General features: G+C 37.3%; 1 protein-coding gene across 2 annotated transcripts in view; it reads left to right on the forward strand.

Moving 5' to 3' along the window:
- The window catches only part of TrpA1 (Transient receptor potential cation channel A1), a 67830-nt gene that overhangs the window by 10296 nt on the left and 43499 nt on the right, over nt 1-14035 (forward strand). For both annotated transcript variants that reach the window (XM_089727153.1, XM_089727169.1), the window contains exon 2: nt 9816-9968. In XM_089727153.1, coding sequence (XP_089583279.1) covers nt 9816-9968 — 153 coding nt within the window. The remainder of the gene's footprint in view (nt 1-9815; nt 9969-14035) is intronic.

The raw sequence follows: 14035 nt of genomic DNA on the forward strand, positions 1-14035 counted from the left end.
CGGGTTGACTTGCTATTGGCGAGCGACGCCGTAGCATTTGCCGGCCCTTCCTCGATCGCCAAGAACTTCGCGGCCATGGGCTCTCCTTCGGAGGAGTCGAGCGGGGCGGGACTCGTCGGCCGCTTGACCGTCTTCCGCTTCCGTTGAATCCTCCCTGCTTCTTTCTCCCCTTTTCCGGCGCTGCCTAAAGATAACAGCCGCGGCGAATCTCGACCACTCGACACGCAACCCCTCGCGGAGCTTCGTGTCGAGCGCAGTGAGACCACGCTGTCGCAGCGCTCCAAGAGCACGATCGGGACCCTCTCCCTTACGCGGCTCGTGCTACCGCCTTCCTCGTCGTGGCAGTTGGTGCCCCCCCCAGAATACGAAGGGCAGCGTGCATCCGATTGCTCGGATGCACGGAGGGATTCTCCTCCCGCAGAGCGGGAGGTACCCTCCTGGGGTAATATCTTTTTACAACTGTCCATTACATTTGATTTTTTCTTTTTTTTATTTAACCAGGGGTGAAGTCCCCTGGGATCGGGTGATGCCCTCGGGACTGGACTCCCTCCAGCCATTCATCCCCTCACCGGGCATCAAGGCTTGGGATTGGGGTATTTTTTATAGAGGTTTGCGTCCTCGCAGCCCCATGCCTTGCGGCAGCGGCCACCGTCCCCCACCCAGTGGGGATTACGGGATGGCCGGCAGCACACCGAGTGCACAGAGCAACTCGGCAGACCACCGCCCGACGCTCGAAACGAGCAACCACGAAGCCACGCCGGTGAACCGGTACCCCCCATATCTGGGGGGCGTTCCCCTGTAGCCGAAGCCGGGGACATGGCAACCAGCGGCCAGCAGTTGCTGGCTCACTTCCACGACAACGGGGCGCAGAGTGCCACCGCTCACGGCAGGCCGGCGAACCGGTGCCTTCGAAAGCTGCGCCCTCCAGAAGGAGCACTCTTCACTTAATGAAGAGTGTGGAGGACGCAGTCCTTCCGCTCCTCCTAGTGCCGGTTTGGTCCGCGTCATCCGATCTCTTTCGTTGCAAAGCCTAACTACATTATCCTAACTTAAGCCTTAACCTAATCCTAAACCTAGGACCTTAACCTACATCTAAACCTAACCCTATACCTAGGACCTAAAACCTAAGAATCCTTGCAACGAAAAAGATCGGACGATACCTCTGGGAATGTCGCCCAGAGGATCCCGTTATCCGCCACCTACGGACGCGCCCGGTAGGAGTCCAGCATCTCCTCCGCAGACGAGACCCACAGCACGCAGATTGAGTGCTGTGGGTTCCGTCCGCGACCGGGAAGGAATAAAAAAATAAATTAACAATTTCTAGCAGTATAAATATATACAGTTGTATATATATATATACAACGCATAACCAAATAAGTAATTATAACTTTATTTCCTTATATAATATATAATAATGCATAAATGCTATATTAGTTAGCGTAAAAAGTAGATTAATATTTTTTTGTGGAATGCAAATTTTTCGTTAACATTATCCGTTCTCCATTCCGCTCTTAACTTTAACTAGACAGATTCATTCTAGAGCATAACAAGATGTTGTATCATTAACACAACATCCAATTAGAAACTGCTCGGTTTCTAAGTGTGGCCTCTAAAGGGTCGGTTACGTTTTAAAATATTATGAAACGGGGAACAGAGAATAAATTTATCTCCACTACCTAGACTAAGGTAAGATCGTGGTATTTTTTTTCCTGTAGCTGCCCCCAGCAACACTAATTTTATTATCAACTTCTTACCCTATATTTTGTACAGGAATGTCTTACTTTGTCGTAGCAAAATCAGTCAAAAAAACCTATGATACTTTATTTTTTCCTACATATGCTTATGGCCTTTAGAGGCTAGTTCAGCTCCTCCTTGACGTGTAGGTAAGCTCACGGGGTTCAGACCGGGAGTATTTCTAACACTGGCTCTAGCAAGAGCAGTGCTTCGCAGAATCTACCCCGGATTGGAAACGCGACCCACTGAGAAAATCCGGCTAGAAACTCACTATGGGTTAACTTACTCGTCGAGCCCTTCGTCGCAAGCGACGGGTTCGGCGAGGACGGTGACCGGTGCTTGAGGTACCTAAAAGCACCGTTAACGGATCGGGAGGATCCGTAATGACGTCCTATGATTCTACCTGCTTTTGGAGGCTTATAGTAAACCATATCAATACTGTTTGAAATTTAAGACAAAACAGTAGTGATGATTTATTTTTTGATAGCTAATTTATAAAGCATGTTAAATAAAGTGAACTGTTGAATGTAGACATGTAAATTATTGTGGTTGTGTTAAAAACAGTTTCCTTTGAAATTGATTAGGAAACTTGCAAAACATCGCTATTTCATTTTGCTTATGAATTTTTAATATGTTTGTAATAAATTGGAACTTGAGTGAACATGAAAAAAAAACCGTTAAGAGTATTCGTGAATAATTTAACGTAGGTAGCTTTGCTTATTACGTTTTGGAATTTTAGGGTTCCTTTTAAATTTATGCACGGTACACAGTATATGAAACATTTAAAAAGTGTTGACAATATTTAAAAACTATTTAATTGTTAAATACACTAATCGTGAACTGGTATATGGAGCACACGCTAACTGCGTATGCTGTAATGTAACAACAATCGTTTCAAACTTTCGTGACTTTCAATATTGTAGAAAAAAATAAATAGTCCGAAGCCAAGAAAACGACCCTAACAAAGGAAAACAATATTTATTTTCTTATCCACCTACATATTTACAAATAGTTGGTGTTTTAGTTAGGTAGTTCATTTAACGCAGGCTTGGGATCTAAAGATAAGGTAGCTAGCGGACTAACCCAGGGTCATATGAGCCATAGTAAATTACGTTCAGTGCAAAAATAGTAATTTTGAGTTCTATTTTGGAATCGATATTTTTTGGCAACATGTTGCCAAAAAAATATCGAACACAATGACACAATATCGACAATGACGTCACTGACATGTCAAAATTGGTTTTCTATTTTCCTAATTCCACTGACTCACTAATTTAATAAATATTTTTACAATAATTTTAATTTCCATAAGGTACTATGGCTCTTGTGATTTCTCAAAGTTAGTTTTTGCTAATCAGTTTTTTTTTCTTTCTTTCAAAACTCTTATTTTTTCTCAAATTTATGATTTGAAACTCTACCTACATATTTACAAGAAACAAAAACCTATCTGAGTTGGCAACGGTAAAAAATGTTATTGAATTTTTCGTCGTCATTGATACATTTACGTCATTTACGTCATTGACATGTCAGTGACGTCATTGTGTACAGGTTTCATTGATTATCCAGTTTCCAGTGATGGCCCAACAAAATGGATTACTGTCACTATCATCGTTTCTGGTAACTATTCTCTTTCACTGGGTACAGCGCCCCTAGCGGCAAACGTAGGCAAACGTTCCAACTCCATACAAATTTGAGTCAACTTTTACGCTATCGAGAACGTTAAAAAACTCGCACTAAGCACACTGGTATGAGGACTTAACAATGCATGCCATTTTAATGTTGACTCGGTGATCTTCACTGCAGTACAAATTTTCAAGCTACTTTGGTTATTTAATATACAAAAACACAATACATGAAATTAAATAATCTTACGCGCTGGGGTTCGGGATAAATAAAGTTCACACTGTGATTTGCACTTAGAACGCTCACAGGACACTTTAAAATTCTCAATTCGCTTCTTCCGCTTCGCGTTTTGATCCCTTCGCTGTTTCGCTTCGATTACTTCCGATCACTAACTGACTGCGTGACATCTCTGCAACGCATTTATAGTCGAGACGAAATCCCTACGATCATCGAGAATATCCCACAAAAGTCGAGTATTGTGTGTTTCCGCTATTTGACAATAGATGGCGTTGTACTTCAATATTCGTTCGACTATTCGGCGATAGATGGCGTTACTCTTACCAACGTAACAACAATAAAAACAATAATAATCAAGGTAAAGTTAAGCCGTAATAACAGTATGTTTTATCTACGTTTATCGAAAACCGAAGACAACATTACGTTTAATGAAATTTATAAATATTATCCTTCTTCTGGGCTTCTAATAATAAATTTTACTACTGCAAGTTTCCGTTGTTCATTCTTCTACCACTTTACTCTTTGTCTACGACGAGTATATCAAAAAGCATTACATAAAACGTTAAAAGCCCATCAAGTTAACTCGTTTTAACATTGTCAATCAAGATGGCTACTTTTTTATTCATGAAAAAATTCAATAACATTTTTTACCGTTGCTAACTCAGATAGGTTTTTGTTTCTTGTAAATATGTAGGTAGAGTTTCAAATCATAAATTTGAGAAAAAATAAGAGTTTTGAAAGAAAGAAAAAAAAACTGATTAGCAAAAACTAACTTTGAGAAATCACAAGAGCCATAGTACCTTATGGAAATTAAAATTATTGTAAAAATATTTATTAAATTAGTGAGTCAGTGGAATTAGGAAAACAGAAAACCAATTTTAGCTATGTGATATTTTGGTTGCAATATAAAAAAAATCAATAACTCCTACACTGTTGTTTTTTAAAAAAATATATTAATTAATGTCTTTGAATATAAGCGTTGCCAAGCAAAAAATATCGGTACATCTTTTAACCCCGAAAACTGACCTGTGACAAAACGCACTCTGTCTTTATAGTGTCGTCCTTGTTCTTTATGTCTTGTGACGGCCTCAATGTGGGCGTAATTGGCTTCGTGTGCCAGAAATTAAGACGGACCCTTAAATGCTTTAAGGGATTTATTGTTGGAGATTTAGAAGATTATCAAAGGCGTGAAATAAGCCTTTCGATAAAAAGAAAAAATATACAAAAAAGTGAAGAATTAAATAAGCTTTATCGCATGCTGGTATTCACTTCTTGATGTTTGGCTTTAGCGAATCGCGGCTACATTAAATGTACTTTAATTGTTTTAATTTCGTTTTTAATAAATTTTATATTATAGTTCCGACGTATCGAATGCTTTTTGATGTTTTTCAGAACGTAGCATACGACTCAAATTTAACTGTAAATTGTTATTAGTATATGACGATACGGTATAAGAGCTGTAAACATTAACTATGAGCGTTTACCTGTCTGCATGTGTTGTATCATCATCATCTGAAGCAATACCGTCTTTACCATAAGGGCACACGGGGCCCGTGCCCAAGGCTCCCATTCTCAGGGGGCCCCGAAAGACCGACAATTTCTCTCACACGTTTATTCTCAAAACATTTTTTCGGGCCCATTACACTTTTTTCACAAATCAGTAATCAGAAGGTATTTACAAGGCATGTACTATGCCTATAATAGAAGATTTTGCTCAACCGAAATCCCGAAAGAAACCGTTATCGAAATCGTAACCAAAAAACCAGCATAATTCTAATATCATTAACGACATATTATATCATACTGTATTTGATTACCTATAATAAATGGTCATACTCAGTAAAAAAATGTTATTATAATTCGCTTTTTTTACTTTCCAAAAGGGCCTCAAATTCTTGTGTGCCCAAGGGCCCCATCCTAGTTTAAGACGTCCCTGATCTGAAGCATTACGTTATAATACTCATTGTAAAAATGAATATTTTAAAAAATCTAATACTTAAAAAAAAGAAGCTAATATTTAAAAGAAAAGACATGCCCGCTGGGTTTCTTGCCAGTTCTTCTCAGGACGGAGGCTAGTTTTTATGAATTGGCGGTAGTTCTTTTTGACGTTCAACAAGTATGTACTTTCATTTATGTTGAATATATTTTTTTTGATTTGATTAGATTTGATTTGATTTAAGCCGCATTAGCGGCTAATGCCCTAGCCCGGCTAAAAATCTATACAGTCTAATCTATTAATGGTTTTTCTTCTTCAAGCTATCAACCCTAAATTCTTAGTGTCCTGTTCGACGCCGTTCAACCATCTGAGATTGGCCTATGTCTATTTCTGCGGCTCTTCACCAGGGATTTGGGTACTTCTACCTCGACTGCTTACACCACAGGCCTTGCTCATTGCAGGCTTCCTATCTTTATGGTCTCTGTGTGCTCCAGCACAATATCTGTGCACAAAATATATTACTAGTGGTAGGACCTTTTGTGAGTCCGCACGGGTAGGTACCACCACCCTGCCTATTTCTGCTGTGAAGCAGTAATGCGTTTCGGTTCGAAGGGTGGGGCAGCTGTTGTAACTTAACTTGAGACCTTAGAACTTATATCTCAAGGTGGGTGGCGCATTTTCGTTGTGGATGACTATGGGCTCCAATAACCACTTAATACCAGGTGGGCTGTGAGCTCGTCCACCCATCAAAGCCATAAAAAAAGAAGAATAAATGACATAAATTAACAAACCTCATCAACATGCTTTTACAAGTAACATTTTACGTTCTTCACACTTTGCATACCTTCTTGTAATTCTTACTTTTTTTTTATTGCTTAGAAGGATGGACGAGCTCACAGCCCACCTGATATTAAGTGGTTACTGGAGCCCATAGACATCTACAACGTAAATGCGCCACCCACCTCGAGATATATGTTCTAAGATCTCAGTATAGTTACAACGGCTACCACACCCTTCGAACCGAAACGATTACTGCTTCACGAAGGAAATAGACGTGGTGGTGGTACCTACCCGTGCGGACTCCCAAGAGGTCCTACCACTAGTAGGAACCATATTCTGTTCAAAAGTTTTTTTTTTTGTTACAAAGCAACAAGTTGATATTATCGAACAACTTTCTCTGATCACGTTCAATACGAACGACGCTCTTATTATTTATTGTTTTATTAAAACGATTAACAGAACGTGTGTCACGTGGCGATGCACGAGTATCGATGCTCACATGAAATTAAATTGGAAATCACTTAAATTTGCTATTAATTTTGTACTAAATTAATTAGTAACGATTTAGCTTATTTCATTGACGTTTAACTTTGATGAAAATTTACACGATTCGATTAATTTTGTCTTGATCGAAAACATTAAAGCCTTCGTCAAACAGAACGTACGTACTTAGCGCCGCGTACTTAACGTCGCGCTCTTTTCATGTCACACAAATTGACTAGATGAGTCTAACGCTCCTTGACGCAACGCATTCGCCAAATCATAGTGCCCTCGATAGCAGTGTGAAAATTTAAAAGTATTAAGAAATCGAGTGATTCAGATGTGGTATTGTATAAGCATGGGTATTTTCTAACTAATTCTATCAATTTTTCGGGCATTATCCAGTATTTTAATACATATTCACTCGGACGCTAAAATAAAAATTGTAAAAAATTACAATGCCTGACGTCAAAACGCAGAGCTAAGTACGCGTTCTGTTTGACGAAGCCTTAAGGTTCATTAGCAACGAGTTGTCTCGCGCTGTCGGAACCTCAAGTTCTACTTATATGACCTTCAGCCAAACCGGCATGCGATGACGAAGAAAATGCAGAAGTAACTACTGGCCTATAAACGGCATACCCAGTGTACCTTTAGTTCTCAATCCACAGACCTCGAATTCACAAACATGATAGGAAGGTTGACGGCGGAGAATAGCACTATGTCGAGTTGCATCTTTTCCGTACCGTGTAAAGGAGCAGACGTTATTGGCATTATCTTGCCTGGTAAACTAAAAGAGCTTGTGAGGTGGTCACAAGCTTTTTTTTTTGGTTAGATAGTTGGACGAGCTCACAGCTCACCTGGTGTTAAGTGGTTACTGGAGCCCATAAATCTCTACAACGTAAATTCGCCACCCACCTTGAAACATAAGTTCTAAGATTTCAAATATAGTGATTAGAGTGATATTGAATATCTGATTCCTGACGGCAAAGTTAGTCAACAAGCCACTTCTCTTCTTTTAAAAACTCCCATACACATCTCTAGTCGCTATAGAGGCTCTTTCACAATACAAGCAGTGCGATTATGGAATTCTCTCCCTCAACCTATTCGTGCTAGTTCCTCTCTAGAAGTTTTTAAGAGTCAAATGAAGAAACATTTCCTATCACTTTAATCGTATTTAAGTTATTGTTTTATGTATTTTTATTTATATGTATTTTTCATTTAATATTAGATTATTTTTTTAATGCTTAGTTTAAAAATCATGCTTTAATAGCTCTTATATTGTACACTATTCCCCTCTTATACATCGTATTTCTCTCTGCTAATGGTTTGCTGGAAGAAAACTCATGAATGAGTTAAGCTCGCCTTTGTATATAGTATTTAGACATTCTTTAAATCTGTTTTTATTGTATTTTCTTTTTGTGTACAATAAGTATAAAAATATAGTTACAACGACTGGCCCACCCTTCAAACCGAAACGCATTACTGCTTCACGGCAGAAATAGGCAGGGTGGTGGGACCTACCCGCGCGGACTCACAAGATGTCCTGCCACCAGTAATTACGCAAATTATAATTTTGCGGGTTTGATTTTTTATACACGATGTTCTTCCTTCACCGTGCAAGTCAATTGTGAACATTTGTTGAGTACGTATTTTATTAGAAAAATTTGTACCCGCCTGAGATTCGAACACCGGTGCATCGCTCGACACGAATGCACCGGACGTCTTATCCTTTAGGCCACGACGACTTCAAAGCTTATTATGCCTCTAAGCAAATCGTTTCGATATCTGTTCGAAGGATCGTTTCCTTTTTTCAGTCAAATCACAACCCGAGTCTTCCAGTCAGTACGTGCAGAATATTTTTTTTAATTTAATAAAATTAAATAAAATTTAATAAAATTAATTTGTTTAATTTAATAAAAATTATTGTGTTTTTTTTAATATTTCGTTCATGTTTTGAATAAACACTTAAATTTTTTATTTATCAATGTACTCAGACAGTAAGTGGCGACTTGTTGTTCGTTCATTTCTTCCTGATATAACTAATAATTTAATTTTTATTTCATTAATATTTTGAATGAACACTTTTAATTATTAATTTATTGTTTTCTGTCTATATGTAATTAAATAGCTTCTTTAGCTTTTAGATGACAATAAATATTACATCATTGTTCTAAAGACGGTTATAATATGATGCGGTTAGATTTCAACCAACTACGAAATTCCTGAGAGGTAGACCCTCATTTGAAGGCCATCATCAGGATTGGGCCCCGGCATCGAATGGCCCTCTCGGGAACATAATAAATTATGTTATCAGGAGTTTAATTAAACTTCTTCAAATAAATCTCGGGTTGATTCGGTAGTGTAAACAGGACTTGTTTTTGTTATCAATGTGTGTGATGTTATACGGTTTGGTAATAGCGTTCGGGTCCGGTTCTCAGACTAATTTATCTTGTGCTCCAATTTGGAATGTTTGGTCCGAGTATCTATACATTTTATAGTTGGATATTTTTAGGTGTTCTTGCATTATAGGAAATGACATATATTTTTTATTGCTTAGGTGGGTGGACGAGCTCATAGTCCACCTGGTATTGAGTGGTTACTGGAGCCTGTAGACATCTAGGACGTAATTGCGCCAGCCACCTTGAGATATAAGTTCTAAGGTCTCAAGTATACTTACAACGGCTGCCCCACCCTTCAAATCGAAACGCATTACTGCTTCACGGCAGAAATAGGCAGGGTGGTGGTACCTAGTCGCGCGGACTCACAAGAGGTCCTACTTAAGGATAACCGGTCTTTTCGAGCAGCTGCTAATTAATCTCATCATTTTCTTGTAGAAATTGTATGTCTTCAAGTTATCAAACTTGGGTATTGGTGTTATGCAACTTTGTATTGGCTAAGCAATAAAATATAAACTGCCAATATAAGTATCATCAGATTTCCTATCCCAAATTTCATACAGGTGAAATTTTAAGAGACTCCAATTGAAAAAAAGAACACACTAAAAGTACTTTTTTTTTCAAATCAGGACTGGATGTGGACTCTTAGTGGAAGAAATCAACAGCAGCACGAAACGCCAGATCCCGGCGGAGAACTCCAGACAATGCTTCCCAGTACGACTGATATGCTGAATTCGGGGGAAGTATGCTTCCTAGCCGAGAGCCCGTTCAGGATACTGAGGGTAAGACATTTTTCAATTAACTAGCTATGTCAAAGTTGGTTTAACATCATAAAGCATGCACCGACGTTTAGTTTAATCACCAAAGTTTAATCATTTGTGCCTTTAACACATTGACTGCCATGTAGGTCACCGGTGCCCTACGTGGCGCACTGAAGCGATTATTTCGATTTCTGTTATTAAGCGCCTGGATTGCCTAGTTTTGCCTTCTTTTGTTTGGTAATGTATGTTTCAGTATTTTAGGTCTGTTAGGAATAGATTCATTCTCATTATCTTCGAATTCGTCTTTCCCAGAGTCTACTAGATACTCTCGCGCCTTAGTAAGAAGTCGAAGAGAGAAATCGACATAATTACTTTTATTAAGCCTAATTAATGATTACTATAATATTAATACGGCCACCTACGAGATGGATCGACGACCTGGCAAGAACCGCTGGGTAACGTTGGATGCAGGTGGCAACGGACCGACCGCACTGGATATCACTTGGAGAGGCCTATGTTCGGCAGTGGACAGTGGATAGGCTGAGATGATGGTGATGATAATGATGATAATATGAAGAATAAGAATATGAGAATTAATGTTTTACTATAAAACTGAGACTTAGAACTTATATCTCAAGATGGCCGGGGGGCATTTATGTTGTTGATGTCTATGGGCTCTGGCTGAGTGCTATGAGCTCGTCCACCTATCTAAGCGATAAAAAAAAACAAAGATATCGGTATGTTATACCAATACCAATTCTTTGAAACCATTATACTTATTCTCTTATACGATTAGAGCATTTATTTAGCACATGGTAATTAAGAAAAAAATCATTATACGTATAAGGGCATGGACAACACAAAGCCATAAATGAAAAATAAACACACCATTTTAATATGTCGCTTTGTACATAAGGACCGTCGAAATTTTTGATATTTACTTTTAAATTAAACTCAGAAGAGAAGAATTGGCATGCATCAAATGACATAAGATTGCTTTTCTAACAAGAAGGCTCTGCATGTATCAATACGACTAAATCGGAGTGTACGTATTATTATGTACTAGAGGTCCCGCAGTAGTCGAAATTCGACTATAATTAATTGGAATTGTAAGTTTGTACACTATTATGATTGTATTTTATACTTCTATAATCACAAATATCGCAAAGACTACAACTATAAAAAATATTAACAAAGACAAACAATATTTAATCTCAATTTGACAACAGACGTCAAGAACAAAAGCTTGACAATAAATAGTATGCATGCGTGTGTGCGTCAAATACATGGTATGCAGTGTGTGTAATGTTTTTTTTATTGATTTAATGTATCTTTTATGCAATATTTAAAAAAAAATTAGCTTTGTGCACTTCTTCTCTATATTCTCTATAAGTGTGGAAAATTTCATACTCTTCCGTCCGCACAATTTTCGTAAAAAGTGATACAAAGTTTTTGCTTCACGTATTAATATATAGATTTAATGTCATGTTTTGTAATACTCGGATGAAAGATAAACCGAAGCCTTATAATGGGTGTAAATATTATACACTAAAAAAATCGATTGCATACTTAAAATCATAATAATGGATTGGCAAACACTCTATTTACAATAATACTACACGCCATATATTGATATAATAGGCCGTAGTTATTCATAACGCCTACAAAATTAACAAAAGTTTTTTACCGTATTAGAAGTTAGACTATTTTTAAAGAAAAATATTTTTAGTATAAACGATTTAAGGTTAATTTGTAAGCAAATTTAATTCTCATTTTTATTTAGTTTATTCTAAGTAAAAGCTACTTACTTAATGTCAAGTTAATATCCAGTTTTACAGTTCAAAATGTATCCATGAAATGATGATATTAATACCATTAATATTACTATTAACACGTTGTTTGATGGAGTTGAGAAACAATATATACTTGACTTGGATAATACGCCTAAGACTTTTTCTTCTAATGAGGTCGAGGGCTCTTAACACAATAGTCTATTCCGAAGATATCGGCATTAGACGTAGCATTCACCCGTAATAGCATTCACTCACTTATAATCCGACCGGACTCCTAGGTTCCTAAGTCACTTCATCCTACTTAAAGTACTTAAAGTAAATGATATAGCAGGCCTGCACACAGGAAATCTCCTCGTTCCTGCTGCTAAGCAATGACACGTTTCAGTTGGAAGGGTACATCAGGCGTTGCACCAAAAAATAAACGTCAGGTTTTGGACCAATACAATAGATATTTGAATATTATATCTCGTGATGAGAGACAAATTATTTTTTAACAATAAAAACGAATATGTTAAAATTTTACATTTGGAAGCTCAAATTAATTAGAAGAACATACGTACCACTAGGGTCCAATTATGAAAATCCCCACTAAAGTGGGATTAACTCTTATTTGGGATCCCATTGCCACTTATGCACAATTAATTAACTGAGACAAGCGTAGGTTCTGATAATCATGAAAATTTTCCACGCACACTTCCTAAATACAAATTTAGTGTATCTATGTTTTAAACTTCAATTGTCTTACGCATTACCAAATACTTTGGTTTAATTAATTCTAGTTGTGTGTTATTTTTTTTAGTAATAAAGTACTGCAATTTAATCTCACCACGAACTAGGTAGGTAATGAGGGAAAAGCAAACAAAAAATAATGGTTATATCATGTTATAGATACGCTAGATGAAAGCGTATTTGTCGCACTGATAAAAGCTTTATCAACAACTGGACGTGCAAATGTAGGGAAGTTTTCAGTCGTATCGTGAAAAATGTGGTTATTTAGGCGCTCTCAAACTGCTCCAAATCTTCCTGTGGCCGCCTGTAAACTAAATCAGGTAAGTTTTACTGTACTATGTGGTTTTGCTTTTTTTAGTTTTTTAATTCGTAGTTTTATAGTTGGAGCTCGGTGTGATTTTACGAAATGGTGTGCTCGGTAATTTTTCGCACAGTTGAGATTTTAAAGATATATATTTTTATTGATTATAGATCTCCGCGCTGGTGTGAAATGCGCATCGAAAATATTTGATCACCAAAAATCCTTTTCTTTAATTGTGTAAAATGTCTGAAACTTTATGTAGCAAAATAGTTTCGAAAAATGTGTCCGGTATCTGTTAAATAGATCCTTCTAAATATCGTGGTTGATCGGAGTCAGTGAACATAAAAGCAACCATTTTTATTAATTTCGATCTAGATAATTTATCTTGACCAGCTCTTTGCTCATGTGTATTAGTAAAACAAAAAACTATAAAACAATATTGAAATAACGCTTTACTCTATCGAAATAGTAGGGTTGTGTGTGCTGTATTTGAGAACTCCGTTCTGGCTGTTTTCCAAATTGACTGAATCTAGTGGAAATTGCAGTTGCCTGTTCGCCAATGATATAAATTCATTATTTTGTGAGAACGAGTTATTATTACGTATTCGACGTATTTAGTATGGCTAACCTCGTTCGTATTCGAAGTCTCCACTGAAAATGAGAATCATTACCTGTTGATGTAATCAATAGATAGTGATCTAAAAAGTCAGCTAAACGAAAAATCTAGTTCGAAACACATTCGCGTTTAGCTATTTTAACAATGCATTGTTATAAATGCGAAATACTTGTTATCACTTACTAAAGGATATTTATTATGTGTAAAATGGAAATGGTATACTCAGCATCCAATCGATCAATGACTTTTGACATTCACAAGTTTAGTTCTGAAGAGCTTGGATATACTCATACTAACCCATTTACATCGCTTTATCGAGAAGGTTGTGTTTTTCAAGAACACCTTTTATGTAATCCAAACCAAATAATATGTCGTCGACTCTTTTGAGTTACGGATCGATTACAATCTCATCCTTTTGATGTTTGATAGTTATAGTCTTTTTTTTTGCTGCTTCAGCTGCCACAAGAAACCTGTAATTATTCAATATTTTTAGCGAAGTTATTATTTATGTGCAGTGATGTGAATGTTTTGATTTAATTAAAATAGGTGACTGATATTTTTAGTTGGATGGAAAATATATAATTAAAAAGTACAGAAGTCACCGTCAAAATGTCTGTCACGAAGATCGACAAGAAATCGAATTGAGACC

Source organism: Bombyx mandarina, chromosome 01, assembly GCF_030267445.1.
Source record: "Bombyx mandarina strain Sakado chromosome 01, ASM3026744v2".
In the NCBI taxonomy this organism is placed as follows: Eukaryota; Metazoa; Arthropoda; class Insecta; order Lepidoptera; family Bombycidae; genus Bombyx; species Bombyx mandarina.